This window comes from Carcharodon carcharias, chromosome 1 (genome assembly GCF_017639515.1).
Source record: "Carcharodon carcharias isolate sCarCar2 chromosome 1, sCarCar2.pri, whole genome shotgun sequence".
Classification (NCBI taxonomy): Eukaryota; Metazoa; Chordata; class Chondrichthyes; order Lamniformes; family Lamnidae; genus Carcharodon; species Carcharodon carcharias.
Window position 1 is genome coordinate 264,783,390 of NC_054467.1, and position 23,725 is coordinate 264,807,114.

The 23,725-nt window shown below is 46.7% G+C and overlaps 2 protein-coding genes across 3 annotated transcripts in view; one reads left to right on the forward strand and one right to left on the reverse strand.

Moving 5' to 3' along the window:
* pdcd4a (programmed cell death 4a) overlaps positions 1 to 7,648 on the forward strand; it is a 41,069-nt gene extending 33,421 nt beyond the window's left edge. Inside the window, exons 8-11 of the mRNA XM_041199497.1 lie at positions 229 to 336; positions 1,976 to 2,083; positions 5,056 to 5,195; positions 6,236 to 7,648. Coding sequence (XP_041055431.1) covers positions 229 to 336; positions 1,976 to 2,083; positions 5,056 to 5,195; positions 6,236 to 6,287 — 408 coding nt within the window. The 3' untranslated portion in view covers positions 6,288 to 7,648. The remainder of the gene's footprint in view (positions 1 to 228; positions 337 to 1,975; positions 2,084 to 5,055; positions 5,196 to 6,235) is intronic.
* Positions 7,649 to 11,571: 3,923 nt separating this feature from the next.
* Positions 11,572 to 23,725, reverse strand: LOC121281851 (WW domain-binding protein 1-like). 2 transcript variants are annotated; one of them, XM_041194916.1, is made up of 4 exons: positions 23,482 to 23,725; positions 15,116 to 15,218; positions 14,205 to 14,366; positions 11,572 to 13,699 (listed from the first exon to the last, which is right to left on the reverse strand). In XM_041194916.1, exons 1-4 carry the CDS (start codon positions 23,611 to 23,613, stop codon positions 13,167 to 13,169), a joined length of 930 nt encoding a protein of 309 aa, XP_041050850.1. In that variant the 5' UTR covers positions 23,614 to 23,725; the 3' UTR covers positions 11,572 to 13,166. The 2 variants fall into 2 exon arrangements, with proteins under 2 accessions (XP_041050850.1, XP_041050861.1); XM_041194927.1 differs by lacking the exon at positions 23,482 to 23,725 and adding an exon at positions 22,901 to 23,099.

Below are 23,725 nucleotides of genomic sequence, written 5' to 3' on the forward strand. Positions count from 1 at the left end.
GATGGAGTTTACTCTGTGGACCTTGAATATACTGCATGTGTTTTGTGAGCAGTGGGTGAGGGGAGCAGGTTCAAAGAGAAGGGTATATTACCAGAGGAAAGAGAACCATTTCCAGTGTCAGCTCTCTTCCTGTGGTTTTCAGCGCTGGAAATTACCACTTCTGGTTTTGGCCATAACATCCTTTTGTTGTCTGTGCTGCTTTGCTGACTTGATCTCTCTCTGACCCAGATGAACTTCATATTGAAGGAGTTCCTGCTCTCCGGAGAGCAGGCTGAAGCTGAGCATTGCCTTCGTGATTTGGAGGTGCCACATTTCCACCATGAACTTGTTTACGAGGTGAGCATAGACATTACTGCTGCTTGGTATGTCAGCTTGGCCTGTGAATGCACTCAGGTATAAATCGAGATTCACACCTCCAGTCCTCCTGCTGAGTGAGAGTTTACTTACTGTTGTGAAATATCAGTGTATATAACATTAATGGCTTCTGCCCCCATTTCCTTACCTGTCTGTTTTGTGTGGTGATCACCCTCAGCCTGCTACTGCAGCACACTCAATCTGATAAGAGGCAGTTTCCTGCTCTGGAAGATCATTTTCATTTTGTTTATATTTTGTTGCCCCAGTGTTAATGGGGTAGGGGTGAGGGGGGCTATGAATGAACTCCAAGTCAAGCTAATCACAAAATATAGCTGTTTGCTATTTGGGAGATGTTAAGGTCCAAGAGGGAAGGGCTGTGCCCCAGACAGTGTCTTGTCCTTGTCTCCATGCTATAAACAGGGCAACTTAGAACAAGCAAATAATAAGTTTCTTAAAGGTGGGTGAAGTCCTGAGTTATCAGCGGAGATGTGAGATAATTCCAGAAACCAAATCTGCCTTGATCTCCACCAGGCTCCCACGTGACATGGTGAGTGTACTGTGCTTGAGAGAAACAGATGAGTTTGGATCTATGGTTCTTAAAGCTCTCCACCGCTGGAGCTTTTTCACTTCGTGGATGGATCTGTTAAACTGATTGATAGAAATTGTTTGCTATCATTAGTCAACACCTTCATTATTACAGACCTTAATCTTTTCTCGTCAAGCTATTCCTATGTCCTTCATTGTCAGGAACCAAAATCCCGGGGCAGTAGATTCCTAAACTTGAGTCTGTCGTTGAAAGAAATTCTGAAAGGATATCCTCAGTCACACCTGGACTCTGCTATAATGAGTCACTCCTAATGAAACCTCATCGTTACACAGTCCCATTGTCCTCTAGGGAGACCAGTACCCTTTGGTTTCCACCAGCTGAGGACTTGCTCCAGGGGAGAAGTGGGCGCAGGGGGGTGGGGGGGAGTGCGGATTAGTTATGGCTGTCCATTTTCCCTGGGAGGGAGGGTGAGAAGGGACTGTGGGTACTCAGTGACCTGTGCTCTATAACAGGAATGGAGAGGGAAGAATGTCTCTCCTCATTAAGGTCCTGGCTGACTGCAGAGGTGGTAGTTTCAAATAAAAGATTGAGGGAAGGCAGTGAAATGGCTGTTGAGACAGAGAAGAGTGGGGATAAACATGTCCAAGAAGGGAAAGGGAGTAGTAAGAAGTTAGCTTTAACTTAACCTTAGTTGTTATCTTACTTGTTGTTGCTCAGTCCTAAGCACGAGCAGGTAATCTGGTATTAGAAAAGAGGGAGCACAGCATAGTCAGAGATGCCATCTTTCAGATAAGACACTAAATCAAGGCCTTGTCTACTAAAGACCCCATGCATTATTGGAAGCAGAGCAGGGAGTTCTCCCCAATGTCTGTGGTCAACATTCCTCCTCCTCCTCCACCACTTAAATGACCAGTTCAGCACTATTTAAAAATATCACAATGCAGGAGCTTGTTGTATGTAAATTGGCTGTTGCTGCTTTTCCCCGCACAGTAATAATAACTACAAAAGTAACTCATCGGCTGTGAACCGGTTTAGGAAAAGAGCTATGCAAATAGAAATGCTTCTCCCCCTCAGGCCGTTGTCATGGTGTTGGAGTCAACGGGAAGTACAGCAGCTAAGATGGTGAAGCTGCTGAAAATGCTGTGGGAGAGTGGGCTGATCACACTGGACCAGATGAACCGGGTAAGTATGAGCCTGGCCTTCCCTCTGGCCCCTGAATCTCTCTGGCCTGCTAGTCACATAATGTCTGTGTGAAATGACCTGAGCTCAGCTGGTGTCACACCGGGGGCACTGCAGATGTCTGTAGTGCACCTGGGCTGGGGAGGGAAGATCGACCAGGCTTCCAATGACTGCTGTAGGGAAATAAGTGTAAACATCCAGATAAAATGCAAGGAAAAAGGATTATATTGGGTTCTCACTGCTAATATTTATTCTGTATCCCACCTGCTGACCTCATTACGGCCCTAGTCCAGACATGGACAAAAGAGCCAAGTTCTAGAGGTGAGGTCAGAGTGACTGCCCTTGACATCAAGGCAACATTTGACTGAATGGAGCATCAAAGAACCCTAGCAAAACTGAAGTCAATGGGAATTGGGGAAAATTCCCCAATGGCTGGGGTCATACCTAGCACAAAGGAAGATAGTTGTTGGTTGTGGCTGTTGGAGGTCAATCATCTCAGTCCCTATCCCTTCTGCTAAAACACATCACCTCACACTTTTCTGTATTAAATTCCACCTCCATTTGTCTGTCCATCCTGCTAGCCATTTGTCCTGTTACAATTGATTGGTATCATCCTCAATGTCTACTATATCTGATATTAGCAAATTTTGAAATTTTATTCTGTATTCCAATATTCAGATAATCAAAAACAGTGACCCTAGTGCTGACCCTTTGGGAAAAACTACTGTATACCATCCTCCAGTCTGAAAAACAACTCGCTGTTTTCTCTCCTTAAGCCAACTTCTTATCAAAACTTGCACTGACCCTCCTATTACATGAGCCTCAATTTGGTTAACCAGTCTTTTTTGTGGTACTTTGTCAAACACTCAACATCCATATAGACGACATCCACTGCATTCCCTTCAAGCTTTTCTGTTACTTCATCCAAAAATTCAATGAGGTTGATTTGCCTTTTACAAATAAAAACAGATAATGCTGGAAAAACTCAGTAGCTTTTTTTTAATTCATGGGATGTGGGCTTCGCTGGCTGGGCCAGCATTTATTGCCCATCCCTAATTGCCCTTGAGAAGGTGGTGGTGAGCTGGCTTCTTAAACTGCTGCAGTCCATGTGGTGTAGGTACACCCACAGTGCTGTTAGGGAGGGTGTTCCAGGATTTTGATCCAGTGACAGTGAAGGAACAGTGATACATTTCCAAATCAGGATGGTGAGTGGCTTGGAAGGGAACTGTTGCCTTTTTCTTTCTAGATGGTAGTGGCCGCAAGTTTGGAAGGTGCTGTTGAAGGAGCCTTGGTGAATTCCTGCATAGTATCTTGTAGATGCTATACACTGCTGCCATTGTGCGTTGGTGGTGGAGGGAGTGAATGTTTGTGGATGAGATGCCAATCAAGTGGGTTAATTTGTCATGGATGTTGTCAAGTTTCTTGAGTGTTGTTGGAGATGCACTGATGCAGGCAAGTGGAGAGTATTCCATCACACTCCTGACTTGTGCTTGGTAGATGGTGGCCAGGCTTTGTAGAGTCAGGAAGTGAGTTACTTTCTGCAGGATTTCTAGACTCTGACCTGCTCTTGTAGCCACAGCATTTATATGGCTAGTCCAGTTCAGTTTCTGGTCACTGTTAACCCCCAGGATTCAGTGATGGTAATGCCATTGAACATCAAGAGGAGGTTAGCTTCTGTCTTGCTGGAGATGGTCATTGTCTTGCACTTATGTGACGTGAATGTTACTTGCCACTTGTCAGCCCAAGCCTGGATATTGTACAGGTCTGTCTGTATTTTGACATGGACTGCTTCAGTATCTGAGGAGTTGTGAATGGTGCTGAACATTGTGCAATCATCAGTGAACATCCCCATTTCTGACCTTATGCTAGAAGGAAGGTCATTGATGAAGCAGCTAAAGGTGGTTGGGCCGAGGACACTACCCTGAGGAACTCCTGCAGTGATGTCCTGTAGCTGAGATAACTGACCTCCAACAAGCACAACCATCTTCCTTTGTGCTAGGTATGACTCCAACTAGTGGAGAGTTTTCCCACTGATTCCTATTGATTCCAGTTTTGTTCAGGCTCCTTGATGCCACACTCAGTCAAATGTGTCCTTGATGTCAAGGGCAGTCACTCTCACTTCACCTCTGGAGTTCGGCTCTTTTGTCCATGTTTGAACCAAGGCTGTAACGAGATGAGAAGCTAACTGATCCTGGCGGAACCCAAACTGGGAATCAGTGAGCAGGTTATTGCCAAGCAAGTGCTGCTTGACAGTACTGTTGATGACCCCTTTTATCACTTTACTGATGACGGAGACTGATGGGGTGGTAATTGGCCGGGTTAGATTTGTCCTGCTTTTTGTGTACAGGACATACCTGGGCAATTTTCCACATAGCTGGGTAGATGCCAGTGTTGTAGTTGTACTGGAACGGCTTGGCTAGGGGCACAACAAGTTCTGGAGCACAAGTCTTCAGTACTATTGCTGGAATATTGTCAGGGCCCATAGGTCTGGCAGCATCTGTGCAGAAAGAAACAGGGTTAATGTTTCAAGTCTGATATGACTGTTGTATAAATCCTTGTGGCTGGCTTTCCTTAATGAAGCCAAACCTCTCCAACTGCCTAATTTAATTTTTTTCACTGATGATTATTTCTAAAACCTTACCAACCACTGACTGACCTGTAGGAATGTCCTCGCACCTTTTCTTGAATAAGGGTGCCACTTTTACTCACATCAACCGGCAGGTGAATGCAGACCAATACTCAGTGATTACCTATAGTTATGCTTGAAATTTAATGGCATTTCCCCTATGTTAATTCGAACATGGCTCACACTGATTAATTCATTTCCCTAAGGATTGGTAGCAAATGTAACTCCACTATTTAAGAAAGGTGGAAGAAAAATACAAGTAATGATTGTTAGCCTATCATCAGTAGTTGGCAAAAGGCTGGAATCTAATTTGACAGGGACTAGTGTAGATTTTTGTGCTCACTTTCAGGGTTTCCAGCGAGTGTTTGACGAGTTGCCAGATATAAACCTGGATGTGCCACTTGCCCACACGATCCTGGAGAAATTCTTAGACCTGTGTTTCCAGGAAGCCGTTATAACCAAGCAACTTCGTGATAGCTGTCCCTCACGGTGAGTGCACCAAATCTTTCATCAAGGAGTTTCTCGACAACCACACGCGTTGCTGAGCGATTGACTCAAAACCTCAGCTCGTTTCAGATGTGGGCTTGGGACGGTCTGTAAAAGTTTCGCCTTTACCTCGAGAATGAGGGGGCACAAATTGAAAGTAATTTGCAAAAGAAGCAAATGCAATGTGAGAAAAAACTTTTTGACACAGCGAGTGGTTCGGGTCTGGAACACAGTGTGGAAGTGTGGTGGAGGCAGGTTCAATCGAGGCATTCAAGAGGGAATAGAAACAAGGTGCAGGGTTATGGGAAAAGGCAGGAGAAAGGCACTAAGTTAAAATGCTCGTTAGTGAGCTGGTGCAGACATGATGGGCTAAACAGCTGCCTCCTGTACTGTAACAATTCTGTGATTGAGTCACAAGGGTCGTGCATTGTGTGGAACTGAGAGAATGCTGCACTCAGTATAGCATAAATGAGGCATTAAACTGAGTCAATGTGTAATGTTCAAGAGGATGTTAAAGATGCCAGTGCGCATCTCTAAGAATAATTTTCATTATACAGAGCAATGCTGGGACTGTAATGCTGAAAGTGCAAACTATTATACAGGGCTATGCTGGGATTGTAAAATCAGCAGCCCTTGTTATACAGAGCCTTGCTGGGGCTGTAATACTGCGAGCAGTCCCCATTGTACAACATAATGCTTGGACCATACTTGTCCAATAGCAAACTTGCAGGGAAAGTTTCCAATGGTGTCTTCCTGTGCTTTGTTGAAGTGCCCAGTTTCCATGCCTGCACCTCTGGCCATCAGCACACTTCCCTCCATGGGGGTGTCACAGCTGTGCCTGACCTGTACCAATACACACTCACTTTCCAATAGTGATCACTGGGGTAGTGATCATGTGCAGAACCCTGGACCTGATCAATGTTAATGTCCAATATAAATCAGTGACGGACACAGTGGTCAGCACTGCTTGCACTTCCTTGGTGTGAAGTTTTCACTGAATCGCTATTCGTTGATTTGAATCCTGTTCTCTTTGTTGTTCTCAGGGGCCGTAAGCGTTTTGTGAGTGAGGGAGACGGTGGGCGTGTCAAGGAGTAAGACCTCACTGTGTGCACTCTGCTGTTGGACCCTCAGAACATACTGTATTTTACCAGCACTTCAGCCATATTCCACATGCGACACCAGTGACTCAGCAGGAGCTTTGACAAAGCTGCAGGATCAGGTGGCAATCGCAAGTGTGGAAGCAGCCTATTTTCACACCCCGGCCACTTTGATTTAGTTGCCTGCAATGTTTATAACTGAGCACTTGCCCCCTCTTATGTTCAGGGTACCCAGCATTAACAAATTATGGGTTGTAATGATAAATTCTACTGCAGAATAGGAATGGTGTTTTTGTCCTGGGCCAGGGGCTGATTCTGTAACCGGGTCTTCATCCAAAAGAGATCACTTGCTGATGTTTGTTACACTGTGCGGAGCAGAAGCAGAGAAGTCAGTATGGTTTCCAAGTATCTTTCTATGTAGACTGGATTGTCAGGTTTGAGGAGGTGACCCTGCCTTTTTCCCCCCCCCATTATAGTCATGTTACCCTCATATTCTTTAGCGCTCTGCCTATAGCAGGCACCCATTGCTCTGGCTGCAGGGAGAATGGCCTTTAGGAAAGAGAATTTCACCTGAATCTGAGTTGAAATCATGATGAAATCATGAGCTGGAATCGATTTAACAGTCATTTGTAGAAAGTACCTGTGAATATGGGAGAGCAAACAGCAGCCATGGACTTTACCTCAATATGAGGGATCATGGTCTGCTCCTGACCAGTGAGGAGGCAGCATTGAATAGCAGCTCATCATTTAAACGGGTGGCCTCGTTGCCACCATACAAACTCAGACGCTAAATATTAAAGCAGTGAAATCCAACTGGGTGCAGAGGAGAAAGGCTGGGTTAACATTATTTGGCCACGTGCTTGTTTTGGTGGGTTATGTATCCTTCACTGAGCTCAGCAGCTGCATTACTGTGCAGAATAATTTCAGTCCCTCGGACTCCACAAGAGAGCCCACCATTCAGTGACACTGTGGGGGTTGGTGGGGGGATTTTACTGGTGGGATTTTACTGGTGGGCAAGTATTCCTTTTATTTGTTCTACATGGACCAATCTTTTCAGTGCGCGGCCCCTTTAAAACATTTTTGCACATATATTTCTTGCAGAACCAGACCTGCGCTGTATCTTTCTGGCTGCTCTGTGGCCATTCCTCTGTGCAGCTTAACAAGAGCATTGATGGCGAGGGATTTAGACCAAACTGCACTTGGCAGTTTTGCACTATATCAGAGAGGGTTGGATGAATGGTTCAGAAAAGATTGAACTACCATCCCAAATCCAGATCTCAAATCTCAAGAGGAATTGCTGTTTTGTCTCTAAAATGCTTTTAAGAAAAGTTGAATCAGGAATAAAGATGATTTTACCAACTTGTGATTTTTGATTTCTCCCTATGCCACACGTGCAATGAATCATTTGACATTGCAAGGACAAACAACAATGTCTTAAGTTTGCTCTCCTTAAGTCTTCTAGTTCTTGAGAGGTTTGTTAGAAATTCTCAGTTACTATGCTGGTCAGTGCGATCTGTGCCCGGCGTAGGTAAAGCCCCAGTCTACTGATGGAGAAACATCCAGCCAGGCTTCCTGCCCTTGATCCATGCGCAGTGACTCCTGCTGCAAAGTGTGGATGTCAATCCAGAGCAAGATTAAGCCAGGACCTGACGTTCCAGTCAGGAAGCTTATTGTTTATTCATGGGATGTGGCTAGGCCAGCATTTATTGCCCATCCCTAATTGCCCTTGTTCATTGCTGTGGGTCTGGAGTCAGGTAAGGACAGATTTCCTTCCCTAAAGGGCATTAGTGAACCAGATGGGTTTTTACAGAGATCGACAATGGTTTCATGGACATCATTAGACTTAGTTCCAGATTTTATTTTATTGAATTCGAACTTCACCTGTCGTGGTGGGCTTCAAACCTGGGTCCCCAGGGCATTACCCTGGCTGAAAGTGAGGGCTATTACTGAGAACATGAGAACGATCATCTGTCCCGGAAAGCTGGTAAAATTAGAGATGTATCCAGGTTGCAGCTGAGATTAAGTTAATATCTTAAACTGGTGTTATTGGCAACTTTTAAGGATCTGGAATGGAGTCACATTTAGTCATGGCATTCAAAAGGAAATTATGTCATTATCTGGAAATGAAAAATGTGCAGGGCTATGGGGAAAAGACATTAGACTAGATGAATTGCTCCAGCAGAGGGCCAGCGTAGATAACAGGCTAAATGGTCTCCAGTGTTGTAACCATTCTATAAATTTATGTTCAAAATTTACCAATGGAGGAGCAAATAATTCAGGAACAGACTGAGTTCAGAATATGCACAGATGCTCCAACAGGAGTGCCTGTGCTCTTGACGCTATGATGTCCTGGACAATGGAGTGTCCGTTCTGGATCTCCATCATCATCTCCCCCTCCTTCCTGTGCGCACAAGCGCCTCTGGGACTCTCTTTCCCCCCCCACCTCCCCACCAGGGGAGTTGATCTTGTGCTGCAGTAAGTCAGGATGCTGCTGAGCACTCTGACCCAATGCTCTCAATATCCATCCTTGATTGTATGTGCCTCCCTCTCTTACTGTTCCCACTCCATTGTTAATTTTATTAACATGAACATGCAAACAGGCCGGTCTGTAATGGAATTTACCCTCCATTCAAGCAAAAAGTCCTAATCACATCCACCTGTTCCCATGCCTTCCTCTTCCATCCAACTCTCCAACTTGACTTTGAATCGAAACAGTTTCTACTTCAATCACTCACAATTCTGAGAGAAACAGTTACTGCACTGTTTGAAATCTCTTCCATTTAATCTCCTAACTCTATAAACTCCTTGAACCTGAGTAAATCTGAAGTCTCAATATCCTTCTGTAGTCTGAAGCACAATACTGCACCTGCTCTAATTAAGGGTTTAAGGTCAAAACACCAGCTTTATGTATTCTTTACCTCTTGCTACAAGAAACTAGAATTCCATTAGCATTTTCTTGAAAGCAATCCTGATCACCCTGTCCCCCAAATCTCTGCTTTGCACATCCCTGTACCCACTCCTGTCACCAGACACTGTCACTGGATTCTATTTGACTCTTAACCAATCTCCTCTAGCAATAAGACAGGAGGAATAAAGAACAAGCTATAACCTTTTCCAATATCACCTGCAAATTTCAACATCTATTCTCATTGATTTGGATTTCAGGCAGAGGTAGTGATGTTGAAATTTGCAGGTGATATTGGAAAAGGTTATAGCTTGTTCTTTATTCCTCCTGTCTTATTGCTAGAGGAGATTGGCCATTCAGCCCCTCCTATTCTACCATTCAATTAGATCATGGCTTCATAGACCAACTCAATATACCCATCATTGCTCCATTGGCCTGGATCCATTGATCAAAACAAAACATCTGTCTGTCTTGAAAGCACCAACTGACTTCCATCATCCATAGAGATGGTGGCATAGCAGTAATGTCTCAATTAGTAATCCAGAGGCCCTGGGCCATGGGTTCAAATCCCACCATGGAAGCTGGTGGAATTTAAATTCAGTTAATAAATCTGGAATATAAAGCTGGTCTGTGATGGTGACCATGTGATTGTTGTAAAAGCCCATCTGGCTTACTAATATCCTTTAGGGGAGGGAGGAAATCTGCCATTCTTACCTGGTCTGGCCTTATGTAACTCCAGACTCTCAGCAATGTGGCTGACTCTTAGGCAAGTCACTCAGTTCAAGGGCAATTGGGGGAACATTATGGGTGACAAATCCTGGCACTGTCAGCAGTGCCCATCTCCAAATGAAAGAGTAAACTTTGGAGGTGGGGAGGAGTTCCTGATTCACATTACCCGTGTGTGTGTAAAGTACATCCTGATTTAACTCCCTAATTGATCTAGCTCTAATTCCCCTCCATCCAATCCTTTTACCATTTAAGCAGAGGTGCCACTTGCCTTAACTCCAACTCTCTTCCACCTTCTAACTTACCCAGTTACCTAGTCTCTCTCTAATTCCATGTCTCAATCTTGTAACCTCTGGTGTGATATTGCAAAGGCTTTCCTAAATAAGAAATTGCATTTCACTGCATCTACCACATTTGTTACCTCAACCAAATTGAGGTATATGGCATATGATTGGCCCTTTTGATATCTCTGCTAGTTATTTCTAACTATTCATCCTTAAAAGACTAAAACTGTCCCTGGCCTGTAATTGTAAGTTGTAACTACCTGGATTAGCTCAGTCTCCTATATAAAGATGGGTACTCCATTGGCACTCAGTCCTCTGAAACCCATCCTTATAATTTCTATGAGCTATATCCAGTCATCTCTCTCTGACTTCTTAAATATATCATCAAGCCCCAACACTATCTTCCCTTAGTCTACTGTACCCTTCTACAGCAAAGTACTCATTAAATATCTCTCCCATTTCTAGGGGACTATCAAATCCTTTAATCGTCTCAATCAGATTATCCTTTATACTCAGGAGAAACAAGCTCACTGATGCAACCCTAATTTTACTTTTAGCTCCAGTAACATTCTGGTGAAATGGCTCTGGGAACCATTGGGGCATCCCCACTGACAGAAGAGGACTCACCTGATGAAATCTCCTCCTATATTAAAAAATGTTGGAAAAACTCAGCAGGCCTAGCAGCATCTGTGGAGAGAGATGTTGGGTCCAGTATGACACTTTTCGTGCCCCCCCCCTCCTTCTGTAAGTGAAGGGGCTCCTCGTTATAGAATCTTGAATCCAGGACCGCGAAGGGGACTGTTCACACATTCGGTAAAGCTGAGCCCGCTCCTGCACCATGTGGACCACAGAATTTGCTCTGCAGGGTTCTGAAGTGAGGGTGGATGGGCACCTGGTAAAGGTACATTTAGCAACAGCTTCCATCATAATTTCTTTCGCTCTATGAGGAAACCCAACTGTCCTTCAGGATTTGCCTGACTGTGGTGTGATTGACCAGAGCTATCTGTTGGTTGCACTACAACTACATGTCAAGAGGCAGCCACTTTTTTTGCTATGAACACTCTAGTCAGCTAACACAGTCTTACTGTCAGCTAGGGTGAGTGAACTCATTTTAGTCAAAAGGACACTGGTCAAGTCCCACTCCAAGGGCTTGAATCCATAATCCAGGCTGACATGGTAATACAATAGAGGGAGAACAGCAATGCTGTCTTTCAGGTGAAACATTAGGTGGATATAAAAGATCCCAGGCCACTATTAGAAAAGCAGATGAATTCTCCACAAAGTTAATTTAAACGGATTATCAAGACATAACATTACTGTTTGTGAATCTTGCTGCACTCACATTCACTTCTTTAAACAACAGTCACTACATTTCAAAAGTACTTTATTGGCTGTAAATTGCTCTTGGGCATCCTGAGATCATGAAAGGCGCTACAGAAATGCATGTCCTTCACTCAAGACCTTCTTCACTCAAGACCTTGACGACACTGGCAAGGCTTCAGCTTTTGCCCATCCCTCGATGTCGAAGTTGTTAAAGGCTCATCCACAAACAGGACATCAAGGAAATTAGGACAGAAAGCAAAAAAAAAACAGGGCTGGAATTTCTGGAGATTTCTCATGCTCAGCTGAGTGACCAGCGATGTACTGGAGAGAAATAGATAAAGCAGATTCAATAATAACTTTCAAAAGTTGATAATTGGATCAAAAATTGTAAAAGGAGAATTTCATAGAATAATAGAGCACTGAAGGAGGCCATCTGGTCCATCAAGCCTGTGCCAGCTCTTTTGTGGAGATATCCAATTAATTCTGTTCCCCAAAGTCCTGTAAATTTTTTCCTTCACATATTTCCCTTTTGAAAGAGATTATTGAATCCTCTTCCACCACCATTTTAGGCAGCGCATTCCAGATCAATAACAACTCACTATGTAAGGATATTTTGTAGGGGAGTGGGACTAATCCAATAGCTCCAAGAACCAGTACAGACATAATGGACCAAATGTCTTCCATCTCTGCTGCGAGATTCTAATACATCAAATTTTCCTTAGCCATTTATTTAGCCCTCTTAAAACTAATGAACCAAAGCACACATCCTGGAGTCTGATTCAGACAGAGGGAGGTCATATTCCTATAGCTACAAATGCTGAGAATGGAAGAGCTTTACAGTAAAACAGAGGAAGTGACTAGAACACAAAGATGTTAACAGAAGCAGCAACATTCTCATTCACCTATCCATGATCCTCTCTCCACTCCAAACTCTACGCCAGGCTCCCTGGATTCTTGGTTTTGAGTGTGGGAATCCACCAAGCTCCATCTCACAATAACAATAATGACATTTGGTCATTAATAGCTCAAATCATCTCACATAAGCTTCACTTCCGTTTAATCAATTACTTCATGATCTGAGTTTGCAAACCGTGGAGATTTTTTAGACTGAAGGTGTGGTCCTCTTCCCCTCCTGCCAACTCCACTCTCTATTAGCAACTGTTAACACAAGTTAAATCAACACCATTAGCAGGAACTTAAATATCTCACACCGGGTTCAGACAAGACCCCTCAAGCCCAAGGAACGATATGAATCACAGCAGCAGGAGAGACGAGAGATCAGTGTCAATGCATGTGATCTTGCATCTGAAACAGCATGAGAGAAATTCAGGCATGGAGGAGAGAGACAGACTCAGGCGTGAAGGGAAGGGGAGAGATACAGGTGGGAAGACAGATGGGAGTTGGCAGAGGGTGGGATTGTGCGCCAGGGTTCAATGGTTTCCTTTGCAGCTAAGCACTCAAGATGGCTGTAGGTTATAAATAGTTCCAATATGGAGTGATATTCACAGTCCTGCAGCATCTCGGTCTAAGGTGAGGCTGCAAGAGAGCTTTAGTGACTATCTCCTTGGTCCCACAGCCCCAGGAATCTGGTCCCTTGTTTAAATGCATTGTCGAGTTTCCCAGTCTTTCTGTTTCCCCTTCACACGGGAAAGATGGGAGCCAGGGTCTCCTCAGGAAGCTGGCAGGAGCAGAGACTGGCAGAATCAGCAGGCTGGAGCAGCTCTCCTACACAGCCCTGTCTGTCGTGCAGGAAGTTTCCACTCTCCTCAGTGCAGTCCTCATTGTCATCCCCGTGAACAAGACAACGGCACACGTCGATCCCAGAGTCTCCGGTGAGGCGCCTGTGTCTGGAACGCGTTTCATCCTCCTCATCCGCCTCGGAGCAGGACAGAACGGCTTGTGACACAGCGACATCGACATCTTCAGCGGGGTGATCCGAGCTGGAGAGCGAGGGCTCACTGGGGGTGCTGGGGTCAGTGGAGGTGCTGGTGTCAGAAACGGAAGTGCTGTTGGGAGAGCTGGAGCTACAGGAGCAGCTGGTGCAGTTATTGGAGCTGACTGAAGGGCTCAGCTCAGCCCTGATCCCCTGGATCGAAGTGTAGGATGGAGGAGGAGTGCTGGGCTGGGCTGACACCTCCTCATAGGCAGGGAGCTTGAAAGAAGCCAGGAGTCCTGAGGAAAGGATTGAAAACCGTGTGAGACGGGCACCAGTTAAGCATTAAATCACAGCTCATTACTTCATCGTCAATGGCCTTTAAATTAGTTCCCAATCAAGTCCAGCAGGCCTGTACCAGCTCTTTAAAGAGCTGCCCAATTAGTGCCAGTTCCCTGAAAATTCCTTCCCATCCAGTCAGAGTTACTACTGAACCTTTTCCCCATTCCAGATTATCATAACTCACGTTGCCAAATGGAGAGTCAGGGTTTGGAGGGGGATGGGCTTCTGGCTGTCTGCACTCACTCTGATCCAGGGAGGAGGGGGGTTCAGGGGGAGGGCGTTTGGAGGAGGAGGAGAGATAGACAGATCCGGGGATGGGGTGGGGTCCGGATAGTTCGGTTGAGGGGCCAGGGGGTTTTAAGAGGAGCAGGGTGAAGAGATTTGGATTCAGACAGGAAAGGGGTTCGGACAGACGGTCAGGTCAGCTGGGAGGGGGAGCTGCTCTGGACAGTTTGCACTCACTTTGATCGAGGGGTGAGCCGGGGTAGTTACAGGCTCCGTGGTAGGCGATGAGGTTAATCTCCTGCTGACGTTGCTGCTGCTGGAGGCGGAGTTTGGTCCTGCGATGGCGATAAGCACAACAGCAGCTGAACAGGATGAGAAGAGTCCAGAGGAGCCAAAACCCTGTGAGGGGACACAGCAAAACATCAGTCAGCAGACAGACACACCCATACCTTACAAAGTATGAAGTAACACCCCCTGTTCCCCGCTTTCCCCCCCCACCCACCCTCCAAACCCCAACTCCTGGTGTCACTGCGGCTCCACTCTACCTAACCCACCCTCACATCACCACCTACACTCAACTCACCGCCCTGCAACCTTCACTCCCTCCACCCCACGCCCTTCCCCAGTCCGCCCCCTCCCCCACCCTCCACCCCTACTCCCGCCCCCTCCCCCACCCTTCGCCCCGCCCCCACCCCCACCACCCCATGCCCTCCCCCACCCCCTCCGCCCCGCCCCCACTCCACGCCCTCCCCCACTCCGCCCCCTCCCCCACCCCCTCCGTCCCGAGCCCTCCCCCACTCCCTCCACCTCGGCCCCTCCGTCCTGCCCCCTCCCCCACTCCGCCCCCTCCCCCACCCTCCGCCCCCACCCCCACCACCCCACTGCCCTCCCCCACTGCCCTCCCCCACCCCCTCCGTCCCGCCCCCACTCACTCCGTCCCGAGCCCTCCCCCACTCCCTCCACCTCGGCCCCTCCGTCCTGCCCCTACTCCCGCCCACTCACTCCACCCTGCCCCATCCCCCACCCCCACTCCCCCTACCCCACTCCCCCCATCTCCTCCGTCCCCATTTGCTCTGTGCTGCTCTGATATGACCCTAGCCTGATTTACTGGGATGGTCAGTGATCCCAAGCCCAGCCACGTTACTTACACCACAACTCGTAGAAGTAAGTGCAGCAGCCAGTCTCCCCGCAGCAGTGGCCTGTCTCACACCAGTACCGCTGGTTATTGATCCCGGGGCACAAAGCTCTAACCTGTGAGTCAGAGGGAGAGGGTGAGAGAGAGTGTGGGCACTGGAAGAGCTCTCCCAGTCCCCTAACACGGCCCCAACCTGGAAACACACACTGGGAGAGTGGCTGAAAGCACAGCCTGAGTAAATACAGACACGGAGTAAAAAAGCAGGGACGTTATGCTGGGCGTTTTTAAAGCTTGAGTTAGGTCACAGCTGGATTGTTGAGTCCTCTCCTGCTCACCAAACTTTCAGAAGGATGTGAGGATCCTTGAGAAGGTGGGGAGGAGATTTACTGGAATGGCTCTAGGGATGGGGGATTTTAGCTACAAGGGTGGATTGGAAAAGCTGGGATTGTTCTCCTCAGAGCAAAGGAGGTTGAGGGAGCGGTTGATAGAGGGGAACACGATTATGGTGGATTTGGATAAACTGGACTAGGGAAAAACTCTTCCCATTAGCTCATGGTACAAGGACCAGTGGACACAGATTTAAGGTTTTGGGCAAGAAATACATGGGGAATATGAGGGAAATAAACTTTAAACTGAGTGGTGATGATCTGGAACACTCTGCCTTCTGGGGTCAGGACCTCTCCTTCCCTGGGGCCGTTGACCCCTCACTGGGGTCAGGACCTCTCCTTCCCTGGGGCCGTTGACCCCTCACTGGGGTCAGGACCTCTCCTTCCCTGGGGCCGTTGACCCCTCACTGGGGTCAGGACCTCTCCTTCCCTGGAGCTGTTGACCCCTCATTGGGGTCAGGACCTCTCCTTTGGATTCCTCTCCTCTCCAATTGGATTCAATCCATGCGATCTCCCCTTCTGGGCAGATGGTGTGGTGGTAATGCCACTGAACAATAATCTAGAGACCCAGGCTCATGCTCTGGGGACGCTGAATTTAAATTCCTCGCGCTATCTGATGGGATTTAAACTAGTTAATAAATCTGGAATTGAAAGATAGCCTCAGTAAGGGTGACCGTTAACAAGTATTGATTGTCATTAAAATCCGTCTGGTTCACTAGTGTCCTTTAGAGAAGGAAATCTGCCATCCTTACCTGGTCTGAATTACAGGTGGCTCGAGATCCACAGCAGTGTGGTTCACTCTGCTCTCTGAAATGGCCGAGCAAGCTCTTCAGTTCAAGGGCACTTAGGGCTGGGCAACAAATGCCGGCCTTGCCAGTGATACCCACATCCCATGAAAGAATAAAAAAAATTAAGAAATAGCTGAAGAGATGGGATACTGAAAAGGCTATGGGTCCCTAGAACATTCCAGCAATATTGCTAAAGGCTTGTGCTCCGGAGCTAGCCACACCCCCAGCCAAGCTATTCCAGTACAGCTACAAACAACTGCATCTACCTGGTTAGGTGGAAAATTGCCCAGGTATGTCCTGTCCACGAAAAGCAGGGCAAATCCAGTCCAGCCAGTTAGTGCCCCTTCACTCTACTCTCGATCATCAGTAAAGTGACGGAAGGGGGTCATGAACAGTGCTATCAAGCGGCACTTACTCAGCAATAACCTGTTCACTGACGTTCAGTTTGGACTCAAAGGAAGATGGTTGTGGTTAGTTCTAGAACATCACTGCAGGTGTTCCTCAGGGTAGTGTCCTCGGCCCAACCATCTTTAGCTGCTTCATCAATGACCTTCCTTCCATCATAAGTTCAGAAGTAGGGATGTTCACTGATGATTACACAATAAAACAAAAACAGAATTACCTGGAAAAACTCAGCAGGTCTGGCAGCATCAGCGGAGAAGAAAAGAGTTGACGTTTCGAGTCCTCATGACCCTTCGACAGAACTTGAGTTCGAGTCCAAGAAAGAGTTGAAATATAAGCTGGTTTAAAGTGTGTGTGTGTGTGTGTGTGTGTGTGTGTGTGTGTGTGTGTGTGTGTGTGTGTGTGTGTGTGTGTGTGTGTGTGTGGGGGGGGGGGGGGTGGGGGGGGTGGAGAGAGAGAGAGAGAGAAGTGGAGGGGGTTGGAGTGGTTGCAGGGACAAACAAGCAGTGATAGAAGCAGATCATCAAAAGATGTCAACAACAATTGAACAAAAGAACACATAGGTGTTAAAGTTGGTGATATTATCTAAACGAATGTGCTAATTAAGAATAGATGGTAGGGCACTCAAGGTACAGCTCTAATGGGGGTGGGGAGAGCATAAAAGATTTTAAAATATTTAAAAATAATGGAAATAGGTGGGAAAAGAAAAATCTATATAATTTATTGGAAAAAAAAAGGAAGGGGGAAACAGAAAGGGGGTGGGGATGGGGGAGGGAGCTCAAGACCTAAAGTTGTTGAATTCAATATTCAGTCCGGAAGGCTGTAAAGTGCCTAGTCGGAAGATGAGGTGTTGTTCCTCCAGTTTGCACAATGATTACACAATGTTCAGCACCATTTGTAACTCCTCAGATACTGAAGCAGTCCATGTCCAAATGCAGCAAGACCTGGACAACATTTTGGCTTGGGCAAGTAACATTCGCTCCACACAAGTGCCAGGCACTGACCATCTCCAATAAGAGGGAATCTAACCATTACCCCTTGACATTCAATGGCATTACCATCGCTGAATTCCCCGCTAACAACATCCTGGTGGTTACCATTCACCAGAAACAGAACTCAAATAGCTACGAGAGGTCAGAGGCTAGGAATTCTGCGGCAGGTAACTCACCTCCTAACTCCCCAAAGTCTGTCCACCATCTACAAGGCACAAGTCAGGAGCGTGATGGAATACTCTCCACTTGCCCAGATGAGTGTAACTCCAATAACACTCAAGAAGCTTGACACCATCCAGGACAAAGCAGCCCACTTGGACTAGCACCCGATCCACCACTTTCAACATTCACTCCCTCCACCGCTGATACATAGTGGCAGTGGGTGTACCAGCTACAAGATGCACTGCAGCAACTCACCAAGGCTCCTTCCACAGCACCTTTCAATCACTTGACCTCTACCACCTAGAAGGGCAAGAGCAGCAGCCACATGGGAACACCACCACCTGCAAGAGCCCCTCCAAACACACAACTTCCTGACTTGGAACTATTTCACTGTCACTGGGTCTAAATCATTGAACTCCCTCCCTAACAGCACTGTGGGTGTACCTACACCACGTGGACTGCAGCGGTTCAAGTCAGCGGCTCTCCACCATCTCACGGGCAATTAGGGATGGGCAATAATGCTGGCCTAGCCAGCAACACTCACATATTATATAAAAATGAAGAAAAAAAATGTTGGAGTTCCTTACCGACACTATCAATTCTTTTCCCAATCTATAAAGCTCAATGAAATTATCCCTGAAAATGCTACATTGCAGGGAATGCAAGAACAGAAGAAATAGGAATAGATCAGAGCCTGCTCTACCATTCAGTGTGATCATGGCTGATCTTGGGCTTCAACTCCAATTAGCCGCCCGCTCCCCAAATCCCCTAATTCCCTGAGACACCAAAAATCTGCCCTTCACAGCCTGAAATGTATTCAACGATGGAGCATCCACAACCCTGTGGGGTAGAGAATTCCAAAGATTCACAACCCTTGGAGTGAAGCCATTTCTCCTCATCTCAGTCCTAAACGATCGGCCTCTTACCCGAGACTGTGCCCCAATAGTTTAGGTTCCCTGACCAGTGAAGACAATCTCTCAGCGTCCACCCTATCAAGCCCCTGCAGGTTTCAATAAGATCCCTCACATTCTTCTAAATTCCAGAGAACAAAAGCCCAATTTATTCACCATAGGACAAACTGTCACCATAGGACCAATTTAGTGAGCCTTCACTGTACTGCCTCCAATGCAAGTATATCCTTCTTAACTGTGGAGACCAAAACTGCCCACAGTACTCCAGATGTGGTCTCACCAAAACCCTGTAAAACTACAGCAAGAATTCTTTATTCTTGTCCTCCAATCCCCTTGCAATAAAGACCAACAACATACCATTTACCTTCCTAACTGCTTGCTGCACCTGCCTGCTAACTTGCTGCATTCCTTGTACAAACGCACTCAATTCTCTGAACATCAACACTTACACGTTTCCCACCTTTTTTATAAAGTATTCTACTTCTCTATTCTTTCGATCAAAGTGAGTAATTTCACTCTTCCCTTTGTAATGCTCCATCTGCCATCTTGTTCTCATTTGTTGAAGTTAATGTCCTGGACATTAGGGCACAGCAGTGATGATGAATGATAATTTAAAAAAATTGTCCTTCGGAAAGTGATGGTGAGCCACCTTCTTGAAGTAACCTCAGTGCTGCTAGGGAAGGAGTTCCCAGATTTTGATTCCATAGTGAAGGAATCATAGATTTGTTACAGTGCAGAAAAAGCGCTATTCGGCCCGTTGCATCCATGCCAACTTACCTCATCCCGCCTTAAATTAGGGTCCTCTGATTCTTGAAGTTAACATACGAATTAGGAACAGGAATAGGCTGTTAACAACATGGCTAATCTGATTGTGGCCTTAACTCCACTATCCTGCCTACCACCCCCCAATATCTTTGTTAGTCAAGAATTTATCTACCTTTGTTTTAAAAATATTCAAAGACCCCACCTCTACCAGTCTCTGGTGAAGAGTGTTCCACAACTCATGAACCTCAGAGAAAATATTTCTTCTCATCTGTCTTAAATTGGAGCCCCCTTCTTTTTAAACAGGCCAACGGAATGCTATCCTTTATTATGAGAAGAATTGAACATAAAAGTATCGATGTTTTACTTCAGTTACACAGGGCATTGGTGAGACCACATCTCCAATAGTATGTGCAGTTTTGGTTTCCTTATCTAGTAGAGGATAGCCATAATCTCCAAAACGATATAGATGGGTTGGTGGAGTGGGCGGTAAAGTAGCAGATGGATATTAACATAGAGAAGTGTGAGGTCATACATTTCGGGAGGTCAAACAGTTACAGGGATTACACAATAAATAGGAATATACTAAGAGGGGTAGATGAAGTGAGAGATCTTGGTGTACAAGCACACAGGTCCCTGAAGGCAGCAGTTCAAGTAGAGAAGGTTGTAAAGAAGGCATATGGAATGCTCTCCTTCATTGGCAGAGGTATAGAATATAAAAATAAGGATATAATGTTGGAATTGTATAAAACACTGGTGAGGCCACAACTGGAGTATTGTGTGCAATTCTGGTCACCACATTACAGGAAGGATGTAAAAGCTCTGGAGAGAGTGCAGAGGAGGTTTACAAGAATGTTGCCAGGGTTAGAAAAGTGTAGCTATGAGGAGAGATTGGATAAGTTGGGGTTATTTTCCTTAGAACAAAGAAGGCTGAGAGGTGACTTGATTGAGGTGTACAAAATTATGAGGGGAATAGATAGAGTGGACGGGATAAAATTGTTTCCCTTGGTGAAGAATTCTAGAACCAGGGGACGTAGATTCAAGATAAGTGGCAGAAGGTGTAGGGGGGACATGAGGAAGAACTTTTTTTATGCAGAGGGTAGTGGGTGTCTGGAATTTGCTGCCCAAGTTGGTGGTAGAGGCAGAAACTCTAAACTCTTTTAAAAAGTACCTGGATCTGCACCTTAAGTGTTGTAAGCTGCAGGGCTATGGGCCGGGTGCAGGAAGGTGGGATTAGAAAGGGCACCTGGGTGTCCTCAGGCTGGCATGGACAAGATGGGCCGAATGGCCTCCTTCTGTGCTGTAACTTTTCTATGGTTCTATGGAAGGATGTAAATGCGTTGGAGGCTGTCCAGAGGAGGTTTACTAGATTGATTCCTGGAATGAGTGAGTTGTCTTATGAGGAAAGGTTGGACAGACTGGGTTTGTTTCCACTAGAGTTTAGAAGAGAGAGAGGTGATTTGATTGAAGTTTATAAGATCCTGGACAGCCTTGACAAGTTGAACGTGGAAAGGATGTTTCTTCTTGTGGGTGGGTCCAGAACTAGGGGTCACCCTTTTAGGACAGAGATGAGGAGAATTTTTCTCTCAGAGGGTTGTGTCTCTTTAGAACTCTCTGCCTCAAAGATGGTGGAGGCGGGGACATTGAATATTTTTAAGGCTTAGGTAGATAGATCCTTGTTCGGCAAGGGAATCAAGTTATCGGGGTTAGATGGGAACGTGGAAATCATTACACAAAGAGATCGGCCATGATCGTACTGAATGGCAGAACAGGCTCGAGGGGCCAAATGGTCTACTCCTGTTCCTATTTCGTATGTTTGTTTGATCCCTAGTTCTGGTCTCTCCCACAAGGGCAAACACCCTTTCGGCATTCAACCTGTCAAGCCCCCTCAGGATTTCTCTATCTATTCTGTGTCGATTCCTTATGATCTTAACACTTCCATCAAATCTTCTCTTGACCTTCTCTTCTCCAAGGAAAACAGCCCCAGCTTAGAACCATTGAAAAGTTACAGCACAGGAGGCCATTCAGCCCATCTTGTCCATGCCAGCCCAAGGACACCCAGTTGCCCTTTCTAATCCCACCTTCCTGCAACCGGCCCATAACCCTGCAGCTTACAGCACTTAAGGTGCAGATCCAGGTACTTTTTAAAAGAGTTTAAAGTTTCTGCCTCTACCACCAACTTGGGCAGCGAATTCCAGACACCCACTACCCTCTGCGTAAAACAGTTCTTCCTCATGTCAGCCCTACACCTTCTGCCACTTATCTTGAATCTATGTCCCCTGGTTCTAGAATTCTCCACCAAGGGAAACAATTTTATCCTGTCCACTCTATATATTCCCCTCAGCTTCTCCAATCTATCTGCATAACTGAAGACTCTCATTCCTGGAACCATTCTTGGGAATCTTTTCTGCAGCCTCTCTGAAGCCTTCACTTCCTTTCTGGTGTGGTCCCCAGAATTGGACATAATACTCCACTTGAGGTCAAACCAGTGTTTCCTATAACTTCCTTGCTCTTGTACTCTATGCTTCTTTTTAAAAAGTCCAAGATTCCATATGTCATTTTAACCACTTTCTCAATCTGCCTTGCCACCTTCAACACATAGCTATATTTCCAAGTCAGGACAGTTTGGGCCAAGGCTGTAATGAGGTCAGGAGCTGAGTGACCCTGGCAGAGCCAAAACTGTGCATCAAAGAGCAGCTATTGCTGTGTAAGTGCCACTTGATAACACTATTGATGACTCCTTCTTACACTTTGCTGATGATTCAGAGTAGACCGACGGGTCAGCAATTGGCCAGGTCGGATTTATCCTGCTTTTTGAGAATAGGAAATGGCTGGGCAATTTTCCACACTGCCAGGTAGTTATCTGTACCTTGGCTAGGGGTATGGTTAGTCCCGGGGCACAAGTCTTCAGTACTACTGCCGGAACACATTGACAGGGCCTATAGCCTTTGCAGTATCCAGTGACTTCAGCCGTTTCTTGATATCACGTGGAGTGAATCACATTGGCCGAAGACTGGCATCCGAGATGTCGGGGACCTCCGGAGGAGGCCGAGATGGACCATCCACCTGGCACTTCTGGCTGGGGGTGGCTGCAAATGCTTCAGCCTTGTCTTTTGCCACCAAGATAAAAAGCCAAATACTGCGGATGCTGGAAATCTGAAACAAAAACAAAAACGGTTGGAAAAGCTCAGCAGGTCTGACAGCCTCCGCGGAGAGGAAGGAAGACAGTTAACGTTTCGAGTCTGAATGATCACGGGGGGGGGGGGGGGGGGGGGGGGGGGGTCACACGGACTCGGAAGCGTTAAGTGTGTCCCTCTCCGTGGAGGATGCGGGACCTGCTGAGCGTTTCCACCTATTTTTTGTTCCTGTTGTCTTGTGTTTTTTTTGGCACTCACGTTCACCGGGGACGAGGACTTTGACAGTCTGATCTTGTTCACTGCCATTCGTGACTGGATGGGTAAAGGCTCCACAGCTTTGATCTGACAGAGATGGCATTTGAACCCATGCTGAAAGATGTGGCTTCATCTACCCCGAAGCAAGGGGTGTTGATATTTCACTTCTAATTGTCGTTGCGACCACCCATTCCAATTCCACCTTGAAGTGAGGGAACTGAAGTTGACTTAAACCTGCAGCCTTCTTTAATGCATTAAATGCCCCTCTTAAAGCAAGAATACCGTTGGTGCACAATTAATGTTGCACAACATTATTTCACAATGGCTCTTAAAGAAAGAAGGCCGATGTTTTACTTAAATGTTGTGCACCATAAATTCACATCCACCCTGCCCCGCCCCTTTTTTAAAGTGAGGACACGGATGTTTAATTAAAGCGGTTTGGGGGAGGGGGGGGGGGGGGGCATCTTTTGCTGCTGCTGCTGCTGCTGCTGCTCCCCCTGCTCCCCCCTCCCCCCCGGTCAGGAGATATTTACCGGCCCAGCTCCCCCCACCCCCGCCCCCGCCCCCGCCCCCTCGGCTGTTACCTGTTGGGTGAAGGGAGCTGCCCGCGGGCCCGGGGCCCGGTTGGCCGCGGTCAGGTTGCGCGGTGAGAGCCCGGCCTCCCGCTGCTGGGGTTCGGCCCACGGCCCCGCCGACTGAGTCCAGCCGCCGTCCATCGCCTCACGGCCACCCGGAACCGCCACCACCAGCAACGCCGTCGTCGTCCGCCATTGAAGGCCGAGAGCCGGGGCCCTCCCTGCTCCCCCACTCGAATTCCTCCGCCCACAT

Excerpts from the sequence above, each read along its gene's own strand:
- LOC121281851 (XM_041194916.1), bottom strand. The coding sequence starts at position 23,613 with ATGGACGGCGGCTGGACTCAGTCGGCGGGGCCGTGGGCCGAACCCCAG. Across the intron at positions 15,219-23,481 it reads CAGCTCCCTTCACCCAACAG|GTTAGAGCTTTGTGCCCCGG; the intron begins GTAACAGCCGAG and ends TCTGACTCACAG. Across the intron at positions 13,700-14,204 it reads CGGCTCACCCCTCGATCAAA|GACTCCTGGCTTCTTTCAAG; the intron begins GTGAGTGCAAAC and ends TCCTTTCCTCAG.